We start from the raw sequence: 27,625 nt of genomic DNA on the forward strand, positions 1-27,625 counted from the left end.
ACCACAGGCACCTGTCTCTTCCTGTCTCTGTGAAGGTCAAGCCTTGCCATTTACTCTTTTAAACTATAGTTTTACGAGTGTATTATTTTGAAATTCTTTGCCATGGTGGAAACGCAAATGTTTGGTTTGTAAGTTAGGTGGGCCCTTTGAAATAGATAAAAAGGTGAGGGGAGATGTCTTACCTTTATCTTAATGGGTTATTTAATAGTGGTGGTAATAAAACTCAAAGTGAAGCATCAAGCATCCAACAGTTGATTCATTCAAGTTATTCAATGCTCTATCCAGCACATCTGTCAAAACAATAAAGCAAACCATTAACCTATGACGAACAATACAAGATTGAAACCTGTGGAAATTGCAAAGACTTGCTAGCTACCTGCGTTACACGTTTGATTTTAATGTCTTCATGTTGTTGTCGCTACACACCTCAATATGATTACAAGATCACTCGAGTGAAACTTAATTGTTGTACGTAAACACGTGCTAGAGTCCCTATGACAACCCGCGTGCTGCTGCCTTCAGAAGCACTTTAACATTTATCTTAATACGCAACTGTTTAATTTTTTTGGATTTAACATTTTTTAAAAACCATTATATACAAACATACACTGTTCCATGTGAGTATTACCTTTGATTGAATATCATAATTGTTTTGGAAAACAAACATTCATCAATTTACTGGACTGCATGACGATATCAACATTGTGCCTACTTTATTTTTATTTAAGACTGGTCTGTTTTGATCAAACCAGCAGTTATTTTTTTCAGCGGTAAGTATTTGATGATTAAACTGCAGAGTAAAAACAAATTTCCTTCAGGGAACTCGCGCCACTAGGCGGCCGTGTTTGCAACGCCTCCGGGCAGTTGTTTCAGTCATGCACGATAAACTTCTATCCACTTGAATGGTGAAAGATATCTCTCAATTCGCGTCCTATAATTAAAATTAAAAAACACATTAAAAATGAGAACAACTATACCAGTTCCTTCGATCACATTTTTCGAGGTCGCCTCAGCTACTGCGCATGCACACACGTTGAAAAGCGCCTCACGCGACTCTGGCCGTGCAGCCTGCGGAGGTCGCGTATGCAGGCTGTATACATATACGTCATTAACCCTGGTTTATTTAAGTTAACTGAGCATTGCATTCGCATATCATAAGCATTTTACAACAATTTACGATTAACTAAGAATAATAGTTAACTTAATTGTTTATATTATGAAATAAGACGGGCTTGGTGACGAATGCAGCCTACAAATGCGCCCCCTCTTCCTTCCTTGATGATTGGTTCTTTTAACTTCCGGCGCAGGAGCGACATTGTTGAGGTTTGCGTTGTCATATCCAAAATCTTATATAAATAAATATCCCAACAAATTTTTGTAAGGAAAGAGCTGAGCCATTAAGATAAATAAGCCTTTTTACTTAATGATTTAGCTAAAGTCGTATTCATTACCAACCTGCATTAAAGGACCTGCTTGATTACAAATATTGCTCAAAATACCTTGCAGAACAAAATTTTTTGAAACATCTTGAGGTTGAGTAAATGACGACATTTTTCATTTTTGGGGTGAACTATCTTTGCGTTTTATTCTCCAAAATGTACTAATGGGTAAACCGGCCATTTAAGCTAAAGTTTATCCTTGTAAATTGTCAGAAATATAGGAGACAATAAGATGGATGACCAAGCGACAGGCTCTCCCATGAGACCATGCCGGTGACCAATTAATAGACTGGTAGTGTGGCTTGGCTAAAGGGACCTGTATCAATCATAATGCTCAGGGCTGTGTTCAGTCATTACATCACTGACAGCACACACCAGGCCAGGGTCGAAATGTCCCATCCATTACTCAGATGGATCCAGAGACAGCCGAGTTTTTTGGAAGGAGTTGCTACTTACAATGAGATTTGAGTCAGTGCCAGGAGACCCACATGGAAAATATCGTAATACACTTTAGTTCTCACTACACTGAACTGTAGTAAATTTTAGTAAACATTAGCAATTATGACACTTATTTAACCTATACACTATTCTGTATACACACATTCAAATATACACAACAACAACAATGAATTGACAGATTATATTCTGTAGTTTATTTTAATATTTATTATGGTAGGTTTTTAAAACACTAGGAAATTAACTACAGTTTACCCCACTACCTATGCAGTATACTTTAGTTCTTACTACAGTGTACTGTAGTTTGTAGCAATTATGATATTACAGTGAATTAGTTAATACTATGGAGCTTTTTTTGTTTTTGTTCAAAAACAAAAGCATTTCTGTGAATTTTACTACATTTTGAATGTTTCTACCGGTCTCATACGGCCAGAAAAAAATCTCTGGCCAAAAATGTGTTTTAAATATATGCTAGATTTTGTAGAAAGTTATACAAGAACTGAATTTGAAAATATATTTAGTTTAAACCATATATTAACATACGGTACATTTCAAAATGTATTACGGGGGCAACAAATCCATTTCTAATTTTACAACCCATACAGCAAAAAAATAAATAAAAATTCCTGGCCAAAATAATAAAGTTTGTTTAAAATATAAAGTATAAATTGTATAAGTATGTATAAAATGTTACAATTATATGTACCTTTTTGCAGTATAAACTAATTTAAATTTAACCTTTTCAAGCCTGTTGTATGTATGTTTGTAACATACAAAGTTTCTCTTTTAATGTGACATGAATGTAAATGTGTTAACCCCTTAACTGGCCCAAATCCCTTTGGAGTGTGTGGGGAGGGGGGGGGGGGGGTGAAACTGTGATGTACATCTTCAAATGAATATAACTCTGGCATTTTTGGTCTAGAAGCAAATCTTGGTCTTGTTTTAAAGAAGACAATTGAAGGTTTTTCACAGATAATCCAATAACATATTCATTTTATAAATAAAATTATAAAAATGTAAATGTTACACAAAAGTAATTATGTAAACATGAAGCCACACGTCTCAAGTAGTTGTGATCCAAATTTTAAGATAAAAATCACAAAAATTAGGTTTGTTACGGTAAGTGTCAACGGTTTGCTGCATACTCTTGTCACAAATTAATACATTACTTTCAATGCATTATTATTTTTAATGCAAAAAGGTTTCAAAATATGAAAACTACATTCATAGAGCTTTCCAATGATATATAGATTGTCAGAATTTATAAAGATTTATAATAGAATGTAGTGTTATGAATAAATAATAATTAATATGTATTCCTATGGGGGCATGTAAAAAAACTGTCACTATTATTTATATCATCAGATGACCTTGAAATATGAAAACTACATTCTGAGAGCTTTCCAGTAATGTATAGTGTCATGATTTTTTTAGGTGGCTCTGTGACTTTTATAAACTGACTCTTAGTACATCATAATTTGCCCAAAATGGTGATGACATATGAAAACTACACTCTCAGACCTTTACAATGATATACGTATTAGTGTTACAAATATATAATAACAAGTGGGCCCACCTGTGGACCCCGGCATTTTAGAAATTGGCTCTTGCTATGTCATTCCTTTACCAAAATGGTGATGATAAATGAAATTAACACTCTTAGAGCTTTCAAACAATATATAGTGCGTCATCATGATTAGATATGAATTCAGATGCACTAAACACTAAAGTAAACGTAGGCGTCCCACTGGCAGGACAGTGACATTTTGCAGGATAAAAATGATTTGAGGCACCCTTTTTTCATAAATGAATCAATAACTTTCCCTACATAGCTTATTTTACAAAAACACTGGTTGAAATATTCTAGAGGCTTAGACCTTTCCAATGATACAAAGTTTGTTGTGATAAAAATTTACATGCAAAATATTAAAAGTATAGTCAGGTGTCCCGCTCACAGGATGGTGCCAGTTAAGGTCTTAAAAACATATTTTTTAAATATAATTTAAAATAAACAGAAAAGGGACAAAAAATATATTGGTAAATACATTTTTGTAAACACATTTCAAAATATATTTCAGCACATTAAAAAAATATTTAAAAAATTTGCCCTACTACAGGATAAAACAATCCAGTATTTTAAGAGTGCAAAGTCAATACTAAATCAAATATATGTTCCTTTTCATATGTGAAAGCAGAAAAAAATGAGAAAATAAAGAGAAGAGACTTGACAAAATAAGATATTGCATTGTGTAATTTCTCCCCTGAGGTCTGTGTCCATATTTGTGTAGTTTAAATGCCCCTCACATACACACACCACAGTCTAAATGTATCACGAACACAATAAACCGCTACAGTGTGCTCTCCTCAGCCTTTACTGTGGTAAACTAACGCCACCCGGAGGAGTAAAACAGCTAAAACCGTGCACCTGTCAGCCACATGGGTGTTTTATAACACTAGGCCAAAAACGGAGCAGGCAAGGAACAAAGTGTTCCTGTGCATAGAACAATCATATACCGAGAGGGGCAATTAGCGCAATTGCTGAGCCGCATTTTCCGTATCATTTAGCTGTGCTTTGTGTACCCATTTAAAAACCACATGCCTTACGCTAACTATTATATTTATTCCGTTCGTACATGTTAAACTCTTCGCACGAGAATACAGTAAAACCTTACCAGTATGGCTTCAACAGGGTCGTGAAACGTTGCATGGTGATTTTGACATGACGACATTTCCCCCACGAAACTGTTATTTCTAAGGTATTCATAGATAAAGGCATGGGACCTCCTGCGCAGTCATACAGCATGTGTGTAACATGCCACGTGCTCGAGATACAGCATATATATATTATTATGCTAAAATAGATTTGGGCCATTTTCAGTCACAAGTAATGGATTTTAAAATATTAATGTAAATATTATGGTATAATTTTAACAAAGTATTATTTTTAAAATGATGTGCCTTCACAATCTCTAATCAAATACCGCAAATATTCTTCCCTCCTCAAAAGATGTCCATTTACTTCCGGTCATATGGTATGGAAGGAGGGCGGGGCAAGGGAGCAGCAAAGTCCAGCTAAAAGAGTGACCAAAACACATGACCATCTTGCTACACCAGCTAACCCTGGATTGTTCAGTAGGGTTATCTTTCTCGAAAACTTATTTGTTAGGGTCAATTACTGGAATGGGAACGAATAAAACACTTAAATAAGAATAAGAAAAGTCATTTTGCAATACTTTGTAAACATATTGCTAGCAAAACATTAGAATAGTTTTACCAGGGAATCAGGGATTTTATTAGGCAAAGATTTGTGTAGGACACATTTAATACTGAACCTATATTTACCACTAAAACTAGTCCACAGGCCTTTTATTCATCCGCTTTCCAGCCATTCATCATCTGCACTTTGTTCCCATCCTTACCGGAGCAAAGACGACCAACTGTAGCCCATTCCGATCTTCTCAGATTTCAGTTTCAAGCTGAATGGTGCTCATGCCTTTAATACTTTATCTGATAGTAACAATAATACTACTGCAATAAAATGACGTTATTCATTCAATACCAGAATAGGTCTCATGTGACTGATCTATTCTTTTTCGCCTGTACAAAAATCATTCATTTTACCTCTTAAAATATTAGGAAATGACTCAAGAATTGTAGTATTAAATAGTTTTAATATTTTAAACAATCTTTAATCATTAATACAATCAATATTTACAGTTTATTTTCACAAAATGAAGTATATCACAGAACGTTATGAAACAGGATTACACTGTGCAAAAGGACTATTAAACAGTTATCACATGAACAATTACCCAACACTGTTGACCAGAAGGCCATGTGGCTTTGTCCAGAGGCTTTGCACGCGTTGCACAGACAGCGGAGAGTAACCGAGGATGATCAGCAACCTGCAAAAGTCTCTCAAACACATGTATCCTATGGTATAACAGTGCATGCACATTTCTAGAAATGACATTTGTGACGTTACTGCAACGTTCTTTGCATTACACCTCGTACACCTGAAAGGGTGAAGCGGGTTTACCTGCAAGCCACGTGATGATGACCGCACATGGGGCGGGGCATGGCATACACGTCATCGCGCAGCTGTGACGCAGAGCGTCCGGCCTCCGTGACTTGGAGCCTGCGCAATGCTGTGAGACAAGGAGAGCCGATAAATGAAACCACATTCAATGCAAACACAAAAAACTCAAATGTGCGCTGAACGTCTTGATATAATATCGTCAATAAACCATATTAAGCAATATCACAAGACATTTTACAGGAGTTTTTAAAATTTTCACGCACATTTTACTGTCTATGGTAAAACGACTGCACTCTTGTCTCCTTCTGACGAAATCAGGCCAGGTTGCGATGACCACGTCAAATTTCATTCCTGAAGTACACGCTCTCGAAGTCTCTCTGTTGAAACTCCAAAGATCTGTCGTAATCAGAGTCTGAAAATGAGAAAAGACTCTCTTCATGTGAAAGGTGATTCTGAATTGAGTAAACAGGGCTTACATCAAAAGACTCCATTGAAACATCCGATCGCTCGTAAACAAGGTCCATCAAATACTCTGTAGTGTTTTTTGGTGCCATGGCACCAGATGGTACAGAACAATGGTTTCTCACCGAAGAATTGTCGCCAGGATCTCGGGCCTGATGGGATTTCCGTGCGGGCCACGCGCGGCCTTGCTGCCTCCTCACGACAAAAGCACTGCAATTTCTGATGCTGGCTCTCCTCATATGCGTACTGAAAAAAGGCTTCCTTTTTGATTTCGACCATCTCCTATTCACAGATGTGGTGTCCATGTTTTTCTGGTTAACGTTACTTCCTTTTAAGGTCATGATTTCAGGGCACATTACCAAAAATACAAGCCGTCGGTAATTACCAGAAAAGTTCAATATCCAAAACCACAACGCGAAAAATGTGTGAAATATAACGAAATCAAAATCGTTGTTTAAGAAAATGCTTATTTAAAAGCGAAAAGTTTCAGCTCCTTCCTCGTCAACGTACGAAAGAAAAACGTGGACAAGAAACGTCTGCATCACGTATTAAAGGAGCTTGCGGAAGTGACGTGTTCTTCCTCCAGCGAATCAGCTTTCGCCTTTGTCTTATTCGGCAGTGGACAGTTACCTACCGCGCCCACTACTGCCACCTTTGTGTTGAAAAACATGTGGGAAAATAAATTATTTGTTACTAAATATAAACTGTATAGGGTTATTACTTTATAATAATTTCATCATTTACATAGAAAATGGGTAAAAAAAAATTCTGTGAATACTTATTGGTGTTATATACGAACAAATACTAATTTAACCAAAATTACGACGACTTATTGTCCACACCGAAGGGCGTTTTTCTATTACAGCACCGCCATTTACAAAACAGCATAGAGAGCAGTTTTGGTGCAGCCAGTTTCGGGACACGATATGACAAGCGACAACGTAAAATGAATAAAAGCCCAGCGAGTCCCGTTTTAGTGAGTATCGTGATTGCTACGTCTCTGTAGTCGAATTAATTGTTAAATTTTACGAAAGATTCGTTGGAAAATGCGTCTCGACACTAGCTGCCTATTTAGTAGACATAGCGAGATTTGAGACCACGACAGCTTATACACAATGGGATGATTTTCGAAGCTGATAGTGATAAAATGGCGATTTTAAAGATACACGTTTATGGGGCTTTAGGTAATAAGGGGTAGGATTATTTTAAAAGTATAGGAAACAGGAACAACAAGGCTATTAATGCTTGTATTTATGTGTTGTATTTCTCAACTCATAAATGATCACACATTTATTACACAATAATAATTATTTAAAAGCCTGTTCAAATAAAAAGTAAGTTTTAAGTTTAGATTTAATTTCTGTCTTTGTCTCAATGCATCTTAGATGGGTTATTCCATAGTTTGAGTCCTTAATAAATGACTTGTCAACATCATGATAGTATTTTTTTATGTGATGCAAAATGTTTAAAATCCTATATATCAATTTTATATAGGCAATATTTTATATTTAAACAAACCCACTTCCTCGGAAATATTTAAATCGTGATATTAAAGGAGACCGCTTGGTGGCGGTATGTACACTCAGGCCGCCATGAATCCGCAACCGAAGAACTGATTCCCTCCATTTTCTCTTCTAGTGCCCTTCGCTCGTGCACTAACGCCATGAGTAGCGCACTTGATGACTCAAAGGTAACAGAGTCAAGTATGGACCACGAACTCTACACTGTACAGAGTCCCTCCGATGACATTAAAGATGGCCCAGACCAGGCAGAATTCATTTATAAAAGTGAGTAGTACGTCGTTTGACGTCGAAATAAAACATTTAAAGCAATATTCGCCGTCCTTGTAGAGCAATTTAGCATTGAGCTCACCTCGTAAATTTCAAATACTTGTGCAAATCACGTGTCCTGCCGTTATCAACATATGCATGCTTGTTTGTGTGTGTGCTTCAAGTGTCAAATGAAGAATTTGTTAGATTCGTGAAGTTGCGCGTGTCCAACGATTCACTTTTCACTGGAAAGAGAAATTCGTCCACTCTGGCTTATAGGTAATGAAACCAGTCACCCCAGTATACACTTACACATGCATACTCGTCTATCAAATCATCACATTAAGTTTACAAACTAATACAGATGTATACAACATATATTTATGCCACCAACATCTGCGTAAAAATGTCAAATAGCTGACATCCATTGTGCTCTGTGCTTTAGGGCCATCTTAAAGGAGCTGGGTCTGCAAAGAGAGATTTCCGCCAGCCAGGCAAGGAGGAAATGGGAAAACCTTAAGATGAAGTATAAGGTAGGAGTGTTTTGTTAATGTCACGAGTGATAAGTATCTTATGAATAGCTATTTTATAAATACTAATTTATTTATAGCTAAAAATCTGTTTATAATAAACATACTTATTTTTTTATTTTAATACATTGTTTATATTCTTTAATACATTTGGCAGATGCTTTTATTCAAAGCATGACACCTTTTTACAGGTGTTGTACTCATGTCCTGGGGATCACTCATTGTGGGGTATCATAAGAAGAAAGGGAAACACCTATATAGCCTTAAAATACTGATCAGACAAAGACCCCTAGGGGTTTTCAGACCCTCAGGGGTCCCCCAGTAGGTTCTCTTATGGCTCCCCAAAAATTGTAAAAGAAAAAAGAGAGGCAACAATGTAAAAGTCTACTTCGTTTCCATTTATTTAAGTCTTTATAATATCACAGAGTTTAAAGTCGCCATGAAACGGAAGTAGCGATTGCCTTATTTTCCCCGTGGTGACGTATATCCGAATGAAACGGCTTTTGAAATGAAATAAGGCAGGGCTGGATTTGAATTTGTCCATCGAGATCTGATTGGATCGTTTGAAGTTGGGTCGTGTTGCTAATTGCTAATCACTGCGATCTTCTCCCGGACCCCGCCCACCTGCCATACTTTTGACCGGAAGTGAAGAGAGATCGTTTTGAGGAGGGGAGGAGATTTGCATTTTTGATTAAAGATTATGAGCACACACGAATTTTTAAAAAATAATGAAGCTCACAGATAAGTAATTTGTTAATAATACCACACTATTAAAAATACATATATAGTTTTTCATTTCAATTTCATTGCGACTTTAAGTGTTTCTTTATACAAAATATGGAAATATATTTTAGGAAAATGGTCCCTCACTAATGTGGGGGTTCCTGACCTCATAACGTTTGAAAACCCCTGCCTTAGACGGGATCGTATGCAAAATCTTAAGCCGACTTTCCACTGTACACAACAAACGAAGGCCGATAAACCTTAAGTCATTCATTCCCTGTAGAGAGTCACAAAGGGGCCATGTGAGGTAACAACCATCTGCGGATGCGTAATTATTGGATCTGTTAAAAAAAATTTAACTTGTGTGACTACAGCGCATGCGATTCGCCGACCAGAAGTGATGTATTTTAATGTATTCCAATCAAAACACTGTGCGAGGTGAAAAATATTAATCCTCTTATTTAACTTTATCATTAACATTTGAATCATTTACAAAAACGATTGATTACTGATAAGTAATACATTATTAATTGAATATGTATACCTTATTATTTTAATCTTGTCGCCATATGTTCTCTCCAAATATTATTGTCTTTGTCGTATATGCATAGCTGTTTATTGTTTCATTCATTTATTTATTCCACTATGGTGAAAATTAGATTGAAAACTAAAGTTTTAAGCTGGGTTCACACCATCCGCGTTTGAGGCGTCATAATCGCGTCTACCGTGCCTAGTTTGGCGCTTGAACAGTTTGAGTTTACTCGCTTCGTTCGCGTGTAAAATTATAGTCATCGAGACATTCACGCAGAAATTCGCGTCATGGGAGGGGCTTCTGCGACTCCGCTCGCTTCCTGTAATCATGTCACTACTAAAGCAAGCTCCTGATTGGTTAACGCGGCGCGTTTTTCTGCCAAGGTCCAAATTTTTTAACTAGACGTGCGAATGAGGCGGAATGTCGTCTACGGCGCCACGCTAAAAGCCTCATTCGCACCAGATGCACCGACTTAACATTGAAATCACTCGCGCATGACGCCTCTACCGCGGCAGGTCTGAACGCAGCATTAGAATTAAACTAAAACTTCATTAAGACTGCCACTAGGGGGCGAACTCTGACAGTAGTGTCCAAATGTCGTGTACACCGAAAAGGCTGCATTGTTCTTGTTTCAGATACAGACAGATTTTGGAGATTCCTCTAACAACCTCTATGAGTTTTGTTCATTGCACAAATTAATTTAATAAAAAATGAATGTGGGGCGGTACAGTGGCTCAGTTGGTAGCACAGCACCGGTTCGAGCCCCTGTTGGGGAGTTTGGATGTTCGGTTTTCTCGGGGTACTCCGGTTTCCTCACACAATCCAAAAACATGTAGGTTTGGCAAACTGGAGATATCAAATCCTTCATCCCACAATGTTTATATAGATTAACCAGATCTTACCATGAATGTGACCATATATGCCGGAATGAAGAACAAATAAATAAAATATTAATGTGTGTATACGTTTCAGGACCTGAAGAATCCCCCATCCGGTGTCACTGTAAACCCCACCAACTGGCCCTGGTTCACGCTGATGGATGACGCCATGGAGGGTAGACTCGCAGGAAGCGAAGTCACACTAAATACGTCCTCTCTGGGCGACGACAGCGAGTATCGCCCGAACAGCACCTCGCGCAGGAGGAGCAAGAGAGCGCGCGAGCCGGACAGAAGCGAGATCGAGCTGTTCGTCGAGGAGGACGACATCATGTCGGAAGAGATGGGGCGAGACCGAGTAGAGCTGGACAGAGACCGAGACAGGGATGAGATGGAGCACGAAAGAGCCATCCTGGAGAGCGACAAAGCCGCCATCGAATACGAAAGGATGGTCCTGGAACGAGAAAAGATGGTTCTGGATAGGGAGCGAGCAGGGGTGGAGAGAGAACTTGCGGCTTTGGATAGAGACAGGGCCTCTTTGGAAAGAGAGAAGGCCGCTGTGGAGAGGGACAGGGCTTCTGTGGAGTACATCCGAGCTCAGCTGGATAAGGAAAGAGCGATTTTAGACCGAGAAAGAGCAAAGCTTGAGCGAGAGCGAGCCATCTTGGAGCATCAGCGCGGGACGGGGAGAGAGGAGCAGACGGTGGATTTGAGTGACAATGCGGAGGGAACTGACAACACTATTCCTTTGGTGATGGAGCCAGCAACCTTGGAGAGAAGACAGAAATTCCTCAACCTGTTCGAAAAGCTTATCGAAAACTTCTGAAACAAAACCATCTGTTCGAAATGGGACCGTTTACATAATCAATTTTGTACACTTTTTTGTTGTAAATTTTTGCCAAAGTATTGTGTTGTGCTACAGTGAATGACTACACTAGTTTCATTTATTTTAGTTTATTGTTTTCGTAGCTGTACATTATAAACATGCAATTTGAAAGCAGTCAGTGTTGGTTTAATACCTTTGAATGTTTCAAGCTAGTGTATCAAGAAAACTGTAAGCCACCTCTGATTCAGAGAGGTCATCAGAAATCTTTATTGTGTGATTTTCCATACAAAACACAAAGCTGGGTTACCACACCACACCCCCTCAAATCATTAACAAGCCCCTTAGCCCGCACAACAGTGTTTATTTAAATGCCATTAATGACTTACAACAGTTTGTTATGCAGTTCTTCTATATTTTATATTACAGTACAGACTTTACAACAAATTCATTGTTAGAATGCTTTGTTTTATTGCATTAGTCAAATTTACTCTTCAATTAGTTTATGCTTGCATAATAAACGTTTGATAAATTCGATATGAATATTGACAATACTTCATAATTTTTTATTTTACAAAACAAACTGGCTATTGCAACCAGCCCCAAACATGCACAAAGTACAGCACACACGAACACGTTTGTTTATTTCATTTTTTAAATAAGACTGTGATATTTGCATATGTAAATTACTTACATCATTTTCAGGTTCATTAGTATTTGATAAATAAAGAAATAAAGACTGATCCAGAGTGTTGTGCATGGTTTTCTGTATTGAAATGTCTTCGGCTACACTCAGATATTATTACAATGAAATGTATTCATATTTGTATGCATCTGATGGTAGATATCCAAGCAGCAAAGACTTGGGAGTGTCCACCAGTTCTCCTGTGAAAGTGTTAGTCATGTATATGCCAACTTCTTTTAAAAGACAGCCATTCATATCCAAGTGAGCCCAACATTTAAAAACAAGAAGTTCTCACAGAAGAGCTGAGATGCATGTGCATACGTGCGTTTCGTTTTAAATAAGGGCACCAACAGGTATACGTGGCAAACATATGTAGGCTTGTGGGGTTCTGCTGAGGTTGATGGGATTACCGTCCAGGCGAATGTCCTCCAGGGCGTAGCGGATGTAATTTAAATCATGCGGATTGCAGAAAGTGTCATCGTGCATCATCTGGATATTGTTGTTCTGAAAGATAAAACAGATATTTTTTAAATATAGCATATACACAGTCACACTCATGCATTTTTGACCAAAAAAATGTGCTTTGCATTTAAACGGAGTGGTTTGCAGTAAATAAAAGCTTGCTTAAGGTTATTTTTTATATCATTGATCTTCCAGCTGTTCCACAACTTCTGAAAAGTTAAATGGCTCCTTTGAAATGCAAACTTAGTGCATAGGATTTGTAGATGTCCACAAGGTGGCACTAGTGAGGTGGGAGTACAGGTACCTGTAGGTGCAGGGAGCGTAAACTGTCCGGCAAAGGAACAGGGATGTGATAGATGTTGTTGTCCGTCAAGTAGAGGTAAAGTAGTCCTGGCATGTCCTGAAAATAAAAAAACATGACTATAAATTGCTAATCCTTATAATTTTATTAAAATTAGCATCTGATCAGCAGGACATGAGCCCTATCCCTAATTGGATTTTGTGCTGTTTTTGTAAAGTTTGGGTTATGTATCGAAGCCCTACATGCACAACAATATGCCGGAATCTATAAAAAATACATCTGTATTGAAAGGCTTAAAGGGATAGTTTACCGAAAAATAAAATTTTTGTCATCATTTCCTGACCCTCAAGTTGTTTAAAATCTGTATAATTTAGTTTTTTTCTGCTGAATACAATAAGGAAATTTTTGAAGTATGTTTGTAACTGAGCAGATCTGGGGCACCATTGACGTAGGTAAGAATCAGCCAATACTATGAAAGTCGATGGTGCCCCAGAACATTTTTCTAAATATCTTTCTTCAAAAGAACAAAGAAATTAATACAGGTTTGAAACAACTTGAGGGTAAGTAAATGATGACAGAATTTGGTTAACTATCCCTTTAACCTTTCTATTATTGCTTCGTTCACCTTGAAAGCTTCTTTGTGGATGCCGGTGCTGCCAAGTTGGTTGTGACAAGCATCGATAAGCGTCATCGAAGGTGGCAGAGCTGGAAGCTGTCTAATACTGTTCTCCCGTAATATCAACTCCTCCAGAGCAGGGAGGCCGATAAAAGCATCATCATCAATCTTGGAAATGGCGTTGTTTGTCAGGTCGATTTTCTTTAATTTGTCTTTGTGATAAAACAGAAAAAAATCTTAAAATCATGTGAATCAAATCAAGCTATCATATGTGATCCTCTTAATCTAACTGTGAGATTTCAAGCATCAAAGTTTGATTTCACTCATTAATTTAGTCAATATTAAAAAATAAAGGTTATTTTTCATAGAATGTACTTTATTAATATAGAAATATTTTATGTAGAAAACATTAAATCATCAAAAAGGAATATTTTTAACAATATTTAAACAAACTACTATCTAATAAAGTTGTTGGTTGTTCTCTTTGATGAAACACATACTCAGGTTGATGAAGTCAGACTTGCTAATCTTGGTAATTTTATTGTAGCGGGCATAGAAATGAGTGGTTTCTTTGGGAAGGGGAGGAACGCGGGTCAGCCTGAGGTCATCACAGTACACAGATCCGCCCAGACAGGTACACAGCACACAGGTAGACATACCTAACCACAAAATCAGCACAACATTTTAAACACATATTAGATTATGTATACCATTTATAATACAAACCTGTATACATTTCTTTGTTCTGCTGAACATAAAGGAAGATATTTTATTTATAACAAAGCAAATCTGAGGCACCATATACTTCCACAGCATTATTTTTCTTTTAATGGAAGTGAATGGTTCCCCAGATTTGCTTTGTTACAAATAAAATATCTTCTTATCTACAAAGAAATTTATACAGGTTTGGAGGAGCTTGTAAACAGAAGTTTCTTTTTTGGGTAAACCATACCTTTATAAGATGATGTAAAGATAGAGCACGTCTAATTATGAGAAAACAAATGAAATGAATAAGTAAAATACTGACCTGGTATGTATGGGTCAATTTCAAGGTCCCCTGACCCAAATTCACCCCCAGCCCCCTCCTGGGGAGTGGTAGGGGTAGTTAGGAATATCTCCTCCTCTTGTTAGGCATAACAACATTAAGGTGTTAGTGAACACAGGGTGAACAATGGAACCGGACAGACAGTGAGTAACATTGACGTTGAGAAGTTATAATGCATTATTATTGTTGTTATAATGCACACCAAAGAAAATTAATACACATTTAACCAATATCAGCCAGTTAAATGAAGTTTAATTGACATTAAATGCATTAAGCCTAGCATTAATGGGTAAAACAATATGTTTGGTACTGATTTAATGTATTATATGACCAAGACCATTTTCACCACAAATCTGAACCAAAATCTAAACAAAAATATGTGCATGGTGTTGATCATGGTACTGACCTTCCTCTAGTTCTGGAAGGAATATTTCTGTAGTGACTTCTATAGTGAGTTCTGGGGATTCGGTCACCACAGACTCTTCTGGGCTTCCAGACTCTCCAGTCTCCAATGGCTCCTTGGGAACCCCAGACTCCTCAGGCTCCCCAGACTCTTCAGGCAACCCAGAGATCTCAGGCTCTCCTGACTCTTCAGGCAACCCAGAGATCTCAGGCTCTCCGGACAATTCAGGCACCCCAGAGATCTCAGGCTCTCCGGACAATTCAGGCACCCCAGACATCTCAGGCTCTCCAGACTCTTCATGCAACCCAGAGATCTCAGGCACCCCAGAGATCTCAGTCTCTCCAGACACCCCAGAGATCTCAGACACCCCAGAGATCTCAGGCACCCCAGACACTTCTGGCACCCCAGAGATCTCAGGCTCTCCAGACACCCCAGAGATCTCAGGCTCTCCAGACACTTCAGGCACCCCAGACACTTCGGGCACCCCAGAGATCTCAGGCTCTCCAGAAACTTCGGGCACCCCAGAGATCTCAGGCTCTCCAGACACCCCAGAGATTTCAGGCTCTCCAGACACTTCGGGCACCCCAGAGATCTCAGGCTCTCCAGAAACTTCGGGCACCCCAGAGATCTCAGGCTCTCCAGACACCCCAGAGACCTCAGGCTCTCCAGACCCTTCAGGGACCCCAGACTCTCCAGAGCCCTCAGGAACCCCAGAGAACCCAGACACCCCAAAAACCCCAGACTCTTCAAAATCCCCAGAGGCCTCTTCTGGATGGTTTCCAAACGTCAGGAGCTCCTCCTCTTGTGAGAGACAAGGTGAGGGGGCAAAAAACAAATCAGTGCCCCCTCAACAATGGATGACAGCATAAAAGGAAGGCTGACACTATTGGTGGAACTAAACTGGTTAACCTGTCATCACTGAGTAGTTGTGATTCTGATTACTTGATTTAATACCCTCAAGAAACCCCTCCACCATTAAGGTATAATAGGTATCGGCAATAATATATTTCCTAAGAAAATCTGTTGGGGTACTGAAGCTGCATATAAAATGAGCCCTAGCATACTGACCTCCACCTGAGATCAATAATATGCCTGAACCAGAAATCCCCGATACTCCAGAACCCCCAGAACTCGAAATGTGACCAGAGGCCCCAGAGCCCAAAGCCTCTCCAGAACCGAAGGCGTTGTCCCTAAACAAGTCTCCAGAACTCATTTCACCAGAAACAAACATCGGAAGGATGTCAATGGGTGTCAGACGAAGCTCTTCCTCTTGTTCAAGACAAGATTAGGTGTTAGAACAGTTATTAGAAGTACACATGTCAATATTGGGACTAGTCAAAACTAAAGGAGATAATTGATGCATGTAAGCAAAGTTAAAGAACGGTTAAAGCTCATTTAACCAATCAGGTTGCCAGTTAAATGGAATAACAGCATGACGAAATGGTTGCAAGGCTAGTAATGATGATTAGCAGTGTGTGTGTGTGGTTGTATGTGTGGGCATTAATGGTACAGACCTCCCTCTGCATTCGGGCCCATTAGAGTTCCTGAATGTTCAGATCCCGATGGGATAAGTTCAGGCGTTACGGGGAATTCCTTGTCTTCTCCCAGTTCAACTATCCAGGGATGTCGCTCTTCTTCTTCCTCCTCTGCGTAGGCACTATGTGAAGGTTCCTCATAAATGTCCAAGGTGCCAATCTGTAAGGTGAGTTTAGGTAAGCACACTTTGCAAATAAGCTGCAGTCGTTTTTTAAACCCTAACAAGAGCATTTCAGACTGTTGCTAAAGATTAAACATATTGATTCACAATCTGGCAATGAATACAATATTGCATAATGACGATGTGCTGTGCTTTTGCAGCCATCTAACGTCAATATAGACACATTAACACATTTGATTGTAGTGAAAACCATTTTGAGAACTGGCTAGAAGTGTAGTAGGTTGATTCCGTTTGAAAGGGTAATGAGCAGTTTACCAGGTATCAAACCTATTGATCCTTTTCCTCACATATGTTAATTGTCCTGAAGCCAGATGAGGTTTAGCATACACATCGATGATTGCTGAAGCAGTCGTTCATTGATAAAAGGCCACAAGTTTACACTGCACACACAGATTGGGGAGAAGATGAAATACATCCATGACAAAGTTTTTGTGTTTGATTCCACTACAAACCAGAGAGGGGTGCTGTGAAACCATTCTCAGTTTCATTTCTTAAGTAGCTGCTATTTTCCAGGATGGTCCATGTGGAACCAAGACATACATGGTAGCAGAAAATCCATATTTCCGCACAGAAAATCCTTTTCAGAATGCTGCTGGAACTTTAGAGGAGCAATCTCACGAGTCTAACAAAAGGGGGGTGGACCTACCAAATCAAACCCTGTCAAGTAGAAATACCATTTTTGAGCTGTGACATGTCCCTTTAGGGTGAAGATAGCAGGGTGTTGATGGTAAAGAATTGAAGGCAAATTGCCAAGTTTACTGACAAATGGAACAACAAAATTGTGTTTAGCACTGCCACTTTTCATATTCCTCAAGGATTTTTATTTGAAGCCATTTAAAACAGTCTGATATGTATTAAAAATAGTCCATAGCATGTCTGGTATGCAATTAATTACTATTGGTGCTACAGAACAGTGGTTCCCAAACTCCCAAATCAGCGTGTGGCCCCCATTGTGTACGGTGCATTCCTTCGCGGCCCCCAAAGGAAGTTTGTGACAAAAAAACTGTTCTGAAACTCAACATTTTAATAAAAAAACATTAAATTATACAAAAAAGTTGTGCTTTTGGTTAGCCTTATTTTTTTAGGTTTAATTACACAGAATTCATGATAAATTAATGTATTTCATAAAATGTCATAAAACTGGGGCCCCCCTGGCACCATCTCGCGCCCCCCAGTTTGAAAACCACTGCTACAGAACAGTAAACAGCTGGACTCATTTCTCTGGCCAAAATTTTTTTGGTAGAAAATAAAGTTTAATTAAATATATTTTTGAATTTAGTTTTAACCTTCATATATAAACATATATTTATAAATGTTTTATTAAATGTCATATGGCAAAAAAAAAATGGGGGGCAAAAAATATTTTAAATATATGCTAAATACAAGTTAATTTTATAAAGTATATTTTTGAAGTTGAAAATATTTATTTATTTATTTATTTGTATTTCAAAATGTGTCTGGATTTGGACTGTTTTAAATTGTTTTCAGGACGGTAAAAATATATATTTTATTATATATATATTACATTTCCCAAAAAATATATTTTGATAAATAATACATTTTTGTAAAACGCAAATATATATATTTTTGACCTTTTTTGTATATTTTTAAATATAATTAAAGTGCACCTATTTCATTGCTAAAAAACAACGTTATTTGGTGTATTTGGTATAATACCACGTGTTTATGTGGTTTATGGTTCACATTATTTTTCACATACCGTACATTTTTGTAGCTCCAGATGTCTTCCTGAAATGGAATGGATTTTGTACAAAACTAATCAATCTAAAATGCTATGTGTCCCTGATTGGTCAGCTAATCTGTACGTTGTGATTGGTCTGAATATATCTGACGTCAGCCGTAAATGTGACACTCCTTACCATGTTTGAAAGATTGGGTTGCTGACAGGAGTTAACTTACAGGCTGTGAGTCTAAAGAGGGAGGATTTATGATAATGTCAGTCTTGTTTACATCACCAATCCCAGGAAGTAAACTGTTGCCTTCAATCCCTGTTGTAATCCAAGAAAAGAGATTTACTTTGGAGACAATAACTTGTGTTATCGTTTACTTACCTTTTGCATATCATTAACATTTACTAATACACACTTAAACACAAAAGGAAATGTAAAAGCACGAATCGGACCATTAAAATTATATTTATATTTTTTGCCATATGGGATTCCTCGTAAACAAAGCAGAACAGTCCAAATCCAGACACATGGAAATGTACAAATCCTTTATTTGCAGGGCTACAAATTAATATGTGTTGGTGTTTTTGATTTGTAGTCCTGCAAAATGAAGTGTTTTAAATATTTAAATCAAATGCTAACTGAAAAGCTGCTTTTTAAAGAAAAGTGGCCCAATATGAAGTTTAACACAGCATCAAGAGCAGCACTAAAAGAGTCACTCTGCTACTGCCTGTGATGATAAATCTTCCCATATATTACAAAACCATTTACACTGAGACATGCAGAAAGGCATGAACAACAGGTACACACATGTACTTTTACATGTGCAAGCACATGCTAACTGCGTATGCACCTGTAACTCCTCACAGTCTCAAAAAAACTGGATTTTAAAGTTTCCCTTTTGGCACTTTCCACAAATATGGGAAGTATACACTGTGCAGTCCCATAATGTATAGGCCTTTGTTTTGTTGTGAGAAAAATTAGATATGTACTATAAAAATTAACTTTACAGTAGCTAACCATGTGTTGTTTAGAAGTAGTTTAAAAAACAACTACTACAACAAATATTTGAGTAATAAACATGGAAGATTTACACCATACATAATCTGAAATTTGTTTAATTTGTTAGAATATGACAATATTTTGGCCGACATACAACTGTCTCTGAGAATCTCGAATCTGAGGGTGCAAAAAATCTAAATATTGAGAAAAATATATTAAAAAAAACTTTATATATTTACGGTAGGGAATTCACTAAATATCTACATGCAACATGATCTTTATTTAATATCCCAATGACTTTTGGCAATTTTGACCCATGCAGTGAATTGTTGGTTATTGTTGGTTTTATGGTCCATGGGGGTCACAAATTTGTAAGCAAAAAGGGACCAGCTTAAATTATGCTTTGCATTTTTGCTATTACCCATACAAGCATTCGTCATTATTGTTGATTTAATATTTATTTTAGTGTATTAAAAATTACACACAAATATTTTTAAACTGCATTAAGTTTTAAGTTTTCATGGTTGCAAATATCTCATATAATAACCCTTATATAAAATCTCCTAAAGGTAATATTTGGTAAATTATTATTTATTCCTTTGAGGCCTCGTTCTGAACCCTATTAATAGATGGTTGCAAGTTACATACACAGATGTCCAACCAGTAGGTTAACTTTCCAACAGCACTTCTCAGATAAGCAACAACAAACATTCACATTTATGAAACATTTAATTTCCTGAACAGCTTAAATAAAAAGCTTACTCAAGGTCTGTTGTAACTCAGAGGTGTGGTTTTGATTGTGGGTTTAACTTTATAACATTCACATCAGGATCAAGTTAAGTCTCCTGCCTTCAGTCTGGTACTTCTTCAAACCCATCCTTGAGCCAGCCAAACATAGTTTTCATCCACCTTTTCCAAGCTGAAGTCGATAGAGTGTTTTATTATAGCTTCTGCTGAAAAACCTTCCTCTTTCTGTACATAACTTACATATTTCCTCAGGCTCAGTGCATTTGATTGCATGTTTATTTAACAAAGCATGCAAACATTTGAGAAAGTCAGTATCACAATATAAAAAAATTCTCCAGAAAAAACAACAAGTTGTTAAAATAATCCCTTTTACAATAACTACACGTGGTATTTTTGTCTTGTTTTTTAATATAAATATCTGAAAATTGAGATTCTTAAATTGACATTTACTTGGTTAGCAAGTGGCTTTAGATATTTAGTCTAGTTTATTAAAGGTGCAGTGTGTAATTTTTAGAAGGATCGCTTGACAGAAATGCTAAATAATTTATAAAACTATATTATCAGGGGTGTATAAAGACCTTTCATAATGAACCCCTATGTTTTTATTACCTTAGAATGAGACATTTTCATCTACATAACGTGGGTCCCCTAATATGGAAGTCGCCATTTTGTGCCGCCATGTTTCTACAGAAGCCCTTAACGGACAAACTTTTTTACGAAGCTGTCTCCGAAGGTGGCTACCGTAGCTTCATGCATTTTAAATGCAATGGGTGAGCAGTTAACTGAGCCATTGGTTGCAATTCGCAACCTCACCACTAGATGCCACTAAAATTTACACACTGCACCTTTAAAATAAATTATGAAAATCAAGAGTTTTTTTTTTTACTTAAAACAAGTCAAAATATCTGCCAATTCAGTAAGAAAAATAAACTGGAATTAAGTTTAGTTGTCTTACTGTACTGGCAGATATTTTGACTTGTTTTAAGTAAAGAAAAACTCTTTATTTCAAAAAAACAAGACTTATTATCTTAAGCCATTTGCTATCCAAATAATGTATCTCATTTAAAAAAAATGTCAGATATTTATATTAGAAAACAAGCATTGCATTGCTTCATATTACTTAAGAGGAATTGTTTGACATACAAGTATGACTACAACTTCTTATAAGTAAAATTGAGTACAGTAAAAAATGCCAGTGTTTTTTCCTTCCATTAGGTTGTGCCAGTGGAAAATTCAGTTGGCAATACAGTTCACATTCACCAACATCTGGTCTGTCCATCATGGAGAGGTATTTGTTGTGTAAAGCACATTGTGAATTTACTTTGACTATGTTTCATGTCATATAAAGACAGTTCACTGTAAATATCGGTGCTTATGGAATGCTATGTGGGTCTTGGAGATGTCAAAACACCGTAAACACTTGATATTAATGTTATTTGGGGTATTTAGAAAGTCTATATGCATTACAGAATTTAATAGATCCTTAACTACAGAAAATATTAAATTGCAAATTGGCCACAGCATTTTAAAGGGATAGTTCCCCCAAAAATAAAAATTCTGTAAAATAAATATTATGGAAGTCAATGGGTACTATCAGCTGTGTGCTTACCATCTTTTATTAAAATATCTTCTTTTGCATTCAAACTCATACAGGTTTAGTACAACACGAAGGTGAGTAAATAATTTCACTGTTTGGTTTAACTATCCCTTTAAATTGGCTACAGCAGTGGCCCTAAGATGGTGCCAGGGAGCCCCAGTTTAATGTCATTTTATAAAATACATTAATTTATCATTAATTCTGTGCATTTAAACTTCAGAAAAATAAGGTTACTAACCAACAGCACTACATTATATAATTTAATATTTTTTTGTTTATTTCAAATTTTAAGTTTTATAATTTTTTGGGCGGGCCACAAAAGGATGCAATATACACAAGGGGGGCTGCATGCTGAATAAGTTTGAGAACCACTGGGCTCCAGTTTACAGGTAAAATATCTATGCACTATACACCAATACATGTCATCTCACAGTAAAAACATGCATAATTGAGAAAAGTGACCAACATCAGTAAAACTGATCTGAGAAACTGAGTAAATATAGGCCCTTGTGCCCTCGGTGACCGACCCTAAAGCACAGCAGCTGGGTTAAAATGTTTCTAAATGAAAATCAGAAGACAAACACTGACATAGCTGGATGCTATTATCCTCAGGAACACTTAAATCTGCACAGCAAATGAAGAGCTGTCAAACACCCTAAAGCAAAACCGCTGTGATGCATTCCTGCATGAAAATCACAACAGAACCCAATGGATGTGCATTTGCCATCCACACAGGCTGAAAATAACAGTTTAAAAGTTGCATGCATTTGACATGAATTGTTTAAGTGTACAATAAGACGATTTTAGTGATTATACCTTTGTCACCGTAGGTTCATCGACCCCATTGTAATAGTCAAAGTCATCATGGCGGTTCAAATCCACATTATAGCTGTTGCTGTCATAGTTGTCAAGTTCGGCTTGCCGGGCGTATCTGGTGGGAGAGGCTGCCACCACATACAGAACCAGAAGTCCCCACACCAACGTTACCATCGTCCTGCTGGACACACATAAAGGGACAGTTCACCCAAAAATGTTGTCACCTCGTTGCTCTTAACCTGAATGAGTTTCTTTATTCTGTTATACACAAAAGACAATATTTTGATAAATGATGGTAACCAAAAAGTTGACTGAACCCATTGACTTTCTATAGTAGGAAAGAAAATACTACGGTCAGTTGTGTGCTTACCATTATTTATCAAAATATCTTGTTTTTTACATTCCCATTATATTATCATTCAGAACAAAAGGTACAAAAGCTGTCACTGTGGTGGTACCCTTTTAAAAATACACCTTTGTACAGAACTCATTGACCTGAGTATCTCCAGAAGGAAGCTAAGGATCGTGCCATGGCAACACATAGATCTGCTTAGGTTGGCTGTGGTGCAAACCATCTCAAATATGCCTCTGGAAATTCATGGGCTTCTGGTTTATCAAATACTCGTCACATCTGCACCATATTGAAGATGTCAAAGTAGATTGTTTGATGTCGAACGTCAAAAAAATGATAAAAATGGCAGAAAACAGAGCAAGAGATTTCTCCAATAAATCGTCTGTGGTTTGATACCTGCACGCCTTTAGTAAATAAAGTCTCTGCAGAGCTTTGTGGCCGAAGGGAAACTGTTGGTTTGCAGATTTTTGGTTTGTAGATTTTTTTGGTTTGAGAACTCGGTTCATTATATACACATGTAAAGTTTTCTTAAATAAATACATTAATGTGTGTGTATTTATATATACATAATAATTACAAACAGGACACACACACACACACACACACACACACACACACACACACACACACACACACATATACAGGTGCTGGTCATATAATTAGAATATCATCAAAAAGTTGATTTATTTCACTAATTCCATTTAAAAAGTTAAACTTGTATATTAAATTCATTCATTACACACAGACTAATATATTTCAAGTGTTTATTTCTTTTAATTTTGTTGACAACTAAGAAAAAGCCCAAATTCAGTATCTCAGAAAATTAGAATATTGTGAAATGGTCCGATATTGAAGACAACTGGTGCCACACTTTAATCAGCTAATTAACTCAAAACACCTGCAAAAGCATTTAAATTGCCTCTCAGTCTAGTTCTGTAGGCTACACAAAGATGACTATTGACACCTTGCACAATGAAGGGCAAGACACAAAAGGTCATGGTAAAAGAGGCTTGCTGTTCACAGAGCTCTGTGTCCAAGCACATTAATAGAGAGGCGAAGGGAAGGAAAAGATGTGGTAGAAAAAAGTGTACAAGCAATAGGGATAACCACACCCTGGAGTAAATCTATGGGGTATTGTGAAGAAGAAGATGCAATTTTCAGACCCAACAATGCAGAAGAGCTGAAGACCACTATCTGATCAACATGGGCTCTCATAACACCTGAGCAGACTTCATGCCACGCCACATTATTGCAGTAATTCAGGCAAAAGGAGCCCACCAAGTATTGAGTGCTATACATGCTCATACTTTTCATGTTTATACTTTTCATTTGGCTAAGATTTCTAAAAATCCTTTCTTTGGATTGGTCTTAAGTAATATTCAAATTTTCTGAGACACTAAATTTGGGATTTTCCTTAGTTTTAATCATCAAAATTAAAAGAAAGAAACATTTGTATATCAGTCTGTGTGTAATGAATGAATATAATATACAAGTTTAACTTTTTGAATGGAATTAGTGAAATAAATAAACTTTTTGATGATATTCTAATTATATGACCAGCACCTGTATATTATGCAAACTTTTATTTGTATGAAATTAATCACAATTAATTATTTAACAGCCCAGGTAAAAGAGTCTACTTCCAAGTTTACTTAACTAGAAAGCATGATGGCATCCGAATATCAGCTTTCAAACACTACAGTGCATACTGGTAACCAGCTATGTGTTTTCCTGACAGAGTTGTTTTTTTTTGCACAAATAAGCTCATGGGATTGCATTTCAAATATAAAGAAATTCATACTTTCATATATGCACGCTCTCTAAAAATGTCCATATATGTATAGCATCATACATTCACATTCCAAAAGTTCAAACAGAGTTTAAAAGGATTTCCAAGCTGAGATTTCTGATTATGCCATATAAAGGGGCTCATAGGGAAGCGATGAGCGACTGGAGTGAGGAAAGAGAGGTGGCGAGTTGATGGGAAGATTTCAGATGAGGTTCTGGTCCTCAGGGTGAGATGGAGAGAGCTAAGCAAGGCAAAGAGAGGAAAAAGAGAGCGAGACCTCTGACAGAGCCCCTTTATGAGGGTCTGTCTCCTCACTCAAGCTCGAAATTCCACCGAGGTCTGTGGACAGCAGGGCAGTGAGTTACGATCTCTCTCTCTCTCTCTCTCTCTCTCTCTCTCTCTCTCTCTCTCTCTCTCTCTCTCTCTCTCTCTCTCTCTCTCTCTCTCTCTCTCACTCACATGCACGTACATGTAACTCCAAGCAAAAATCTATATAGGGGGAATAGCACTATACTATATTTAACAAAAAATTAATGAATAGAGATTTTATAGACATTATAAAGTTTAAATACTTCGAAAAGTTTAGCTTGATAGAGCATCTCCTATTGAGACTTCGCTGTCAAACTCAGCAAGAAAATACTGAAAGAGGGACTATACTGCACACAGAGCTCAGCTTTTACAAACTCCGGGCAGTATTTGCAGTGTGCAACCCCACGTGACTGTGTGTGTGTGTGTGTGTGTGTGTGTGTGTGTGTGTGTGTGTGTGTGTGTGTGTGTGTGTGTGTGTGTGTGTGTGTGTGTGTGTGTGTGTGTGTGTGTGTGTGTGTGTGTGTGTGTGTGTGTGTGTGTGTGTGTGTCCAAGTTGTTTTTGGCTCTGGCCTTCAGCATTTCACATGGTCATTGATTTTACAATTTCTTCCTCTCTGGTGGTGATGCCAATACTACCAAATATCATTTAGGATTCAGTGCTACTTCCAGTCAGTCCAATATAAATAGCTATTTTAAATGTAAAATATATGTCAAGTGTACAACTGTTGCAAAACTGCTTCGGTGAAGAGAATATTTAAAATCCTGATGATGAATGAAATGGGGCTGGGGATATTGACCTAAATTCATGTCACGGTCATTTTTAAAGGGAAAGATGAATGCCAATACAATACAAATATATCAGTGTTTTCTACATTATTGAATTTACATGCAAGTAAAAGCATAATGCACATGTCACAATCACCTTTATAAATTCACAGTTTTCCTTCCTGTTTGAAAATATACAGCTGCACAACATACAAACTGGTTGGAAAGCTTACCTCAGTGTTTGCTTTTGTTGCAAAGGGTCAAATTATATTATACCCAATGTAAAAAAAAAAATATTTGTTGGTTTAATTTAAAAAAGTAAGTTGCCTTAAAATTTTGAGTTAATTCAACTTAAAAAATATTTGTTGACAAATAGTTAAAAAAAGTTTTAAAATTGTGTAAAAATTGTTGTGTCAACTAATATTTTTAAGTTAAATTAACTTAACATTTTAAGGCAACCGGGTACCTTACTTTTTAAAGTTGAACCAACTTTTTTATTATAGTAAGTCAATTCAACCTACTATTTTAAGTTTTGCTTAAAAATAGTTGACATAACTTATAAATTCAAGTTAAAAATTGTTTAACTTATTTTTTAAAGTTAAAGTTACATAAAAATATGTCGATTTGACAAAAGTGCTGCAATTTGTTTTTTACAGGGTAGATGGTATTTTCTCATCCTACATCCCGTTGGGAAAAATACCAATATATTAGCAAAACTCGATATACCGCCATCTCCAGATGTAAATGACACACCATTAATAATTTCTCCAATAACATATTCTGCACACCCACTTTAATATTGTTAAAAAACTAAACAATACCATCATATACAAACCAATTCCCAAACCCCTGAAAATCAGGTAATAGGAAAATACACCAAAATAAAGAATGCACATATTTTTATTTACATAAATTACCAACCAGTTTAGACAGTAGTATAAACATGCTGTTAATGATACTCAATGTTACGATAAGATTAGGAAGACCTAATGCAAGACACTCCTATACTTGTATAGGATATGTATTTATGCATTTGGTTGAAGCACAGTGCATTCTATACATTTTTAAAAATGTGTGTTACCTGGGGACCAAACCCACCACAACCTTTGTGTTGCCAATGCAATGCTTTACCAATTGAACAACAGGAAGACACACATCATCAAGTCTTAGTACTATCAGTCAAGTGTATCAGCGTAGTAATTGTGCATTAGGGCCAGTGACCCTTGGAAATTGAAACAATAAGCAGACATAGAAGAATATAAAGCGTTTACCTCTTTCTCCTTCTTTCCCAAATGGTCCTTCTCTTTAGATCAGACAGACAGAGGGTCGATGGGCCTGGTCAGTGGCAACCCGTCACTCACGATAGCTTTGAGGATACGAATGTGTCTGCCTCTGTATAGGTGTGTGAGGTGTGTGACACGTATGTGTGCATGCACTCCCAGACCCCTGCACCCTACCTGTACGTGTGTGTGAAGGTTAGAAATGAGACCGAGAAAAGTGAGAGATTGGGTTTTGGTCCCATCTACAGCAGTGCCCACCCCATACCACACTGCATCACACACTCACACTTATACACACACACTAAAGGACAACATGCTAGTGGCACACAGTTTGGACACTGACAGGCCCCTTGCTGCGAAACATCCTTTAATCTCTAATAACCGTCTTTGTTATTTTGCTTCC

The 27,625-nt window shown here is 37.2% G+C and overlaps 2 protein-coding genes and 1 long non-coding RNA gene across 4 annotated transcripts; 1 reads left to right on the top strand and 2 right to left on the bottom strand.

Moving 5' to 3' along the window:
* Window positions 1–5,546: 5,546 nt before the first annotated feature.
* On the bottom strand, window positions 5,547–6,937 carry LOC135779037 (uncharacterized). The gene is made up of 3 exons (XR_010544678.2): window positions 6,411–6,937; window positions 6,198–6,330; window positions 5,547–6,043 (listed from the first exon to the last, which is right to left on the bottom strand). It is a non-coding gene; the product is annotated as an uncharacterized lncRNA (long non-coding RNA).
* Window positions 6,938–7,270: 333 nt separating this feature from the next.
* Window positions 7,271–12,391, top strand: LOC135774890 (uncharacterized). Its single transcript, XM_065284867.2, has 5 exons — window positions 7,271–7,372; window positions 8,035–8,183; window positions 8,351–8,444; window positions 8,611–8,698; window positions 10,923–12,391. The coding sequence occupies exons 2-5, from the start codon at window positions 8,060–8,062 to the stop codon at window positions 11,649–11,651; spliced, it is 1,035 nt and encodes a 344-aa protein (XP_065140939.2). The 5' UTR covers window positions 7,271–7,372; window positions 8,035–8,059; the 3' UTR covers window positions 11,652–12,391.
* On the bottom strand, window positions 11,895–27,565 carry epyc (epiphycan). 2 transcript variants are annotated; one of them, XM_065284868.2, is made up of 10 exons: window positions 27,214–27,565; window positions 22,728–22,908; window positions 16,675–16,855; window positions 16,229–16,429; window positions 15,164–15,961; window positions 14,740–14,835; window positions 14,213–14,371; window positions 13,722–13,924; window positions 13,100–13,195; window positions 11,895–12,837 (listed from the first exon to the last, which is right to left on the bottom strand). In XM_065284868.2, the coding sequence occupies exons 2-10, from the start codon at window positions 22,899–22,901 to the stop codon at window positions 12,667–12,669; spliced, it is 2,079 nt and encodes a 692-aa protein (XP_065140940.2). In that variant the 5' UTR covers window positions 22,902–22,908; window positions 27,214–27,565; the 3' UTR covers window positions 11,895–12,666. The 2 variants fall into 2 exon arrangements, with proteins under 2 accessions (XP_065140940.2, XP_073670774.1); XM_073814673.1 differs by lacking the exons at window positions 14,740–14,835; window positions 15,164–15,961; window positions 16,229–16,429.
* Window positions 27,566–27,625: the final 60 nt, after the last annotated feature.

This window comes from Paramisgurnus dabryanus, chromosome 1 (assembly GCF_030506205.2).
Source record: "Paramisgurnus dabryanus chromosome 1, PD_genome_1.1, whole genome shotgun sequence".
NCBI lineage: Eukaryota > Metazoa > Chordata > Actinopteri > Cypriniformes > Cobitidae > Paramisgurnus > Paramisgurnus dabryanus.

Bases quoted from the DNA above. Each gene is read 5' to 3' on its own strand.
- LOC135774890 (XM_065284867.2), top strand. From the start codon at position 8,060: ATGAGTAGCGCACTTGATGACTCAAAGGTAACAGAGTCAAGTATGGAC. The intron at 8,445-8,610 runs GTAATGAAACCA...TCTGTGCTTTAG, and splicing joins TCGTCCACTCTGGCTTATAG to GGCCATCTTAAAGGAGCTGG. The intron at 8,699-10,922 runs GTAGGAGTGTTT...TATACGTTTCAG, and splicing joins ACCTTAAGATGAAGTATAAG to GACCTGAAGAATCCCCCATC.
- epyc (XM_065284868.2), bottom strand. From the start codon at position 22,901: ATGGTAACGTTGGTGTGGGGACTTCTGGTTCTGTATGTGGTGGCAGCC. The intron at 16,430-16,674 runs GTCTGTACCATT...GTCTTGAACAAG, and splicing joins GGGCCCGAATGCAGAGGGAG to AGGAAGAGCTTCGTCTGACA. The intron at 14,836-15,163 runs GTCAGTACCATG...ATGCCTAACAAG, and splicing joins CCTTCCAGAACTAGAGGAAG to AGGAGGAGATATTCCTAACT.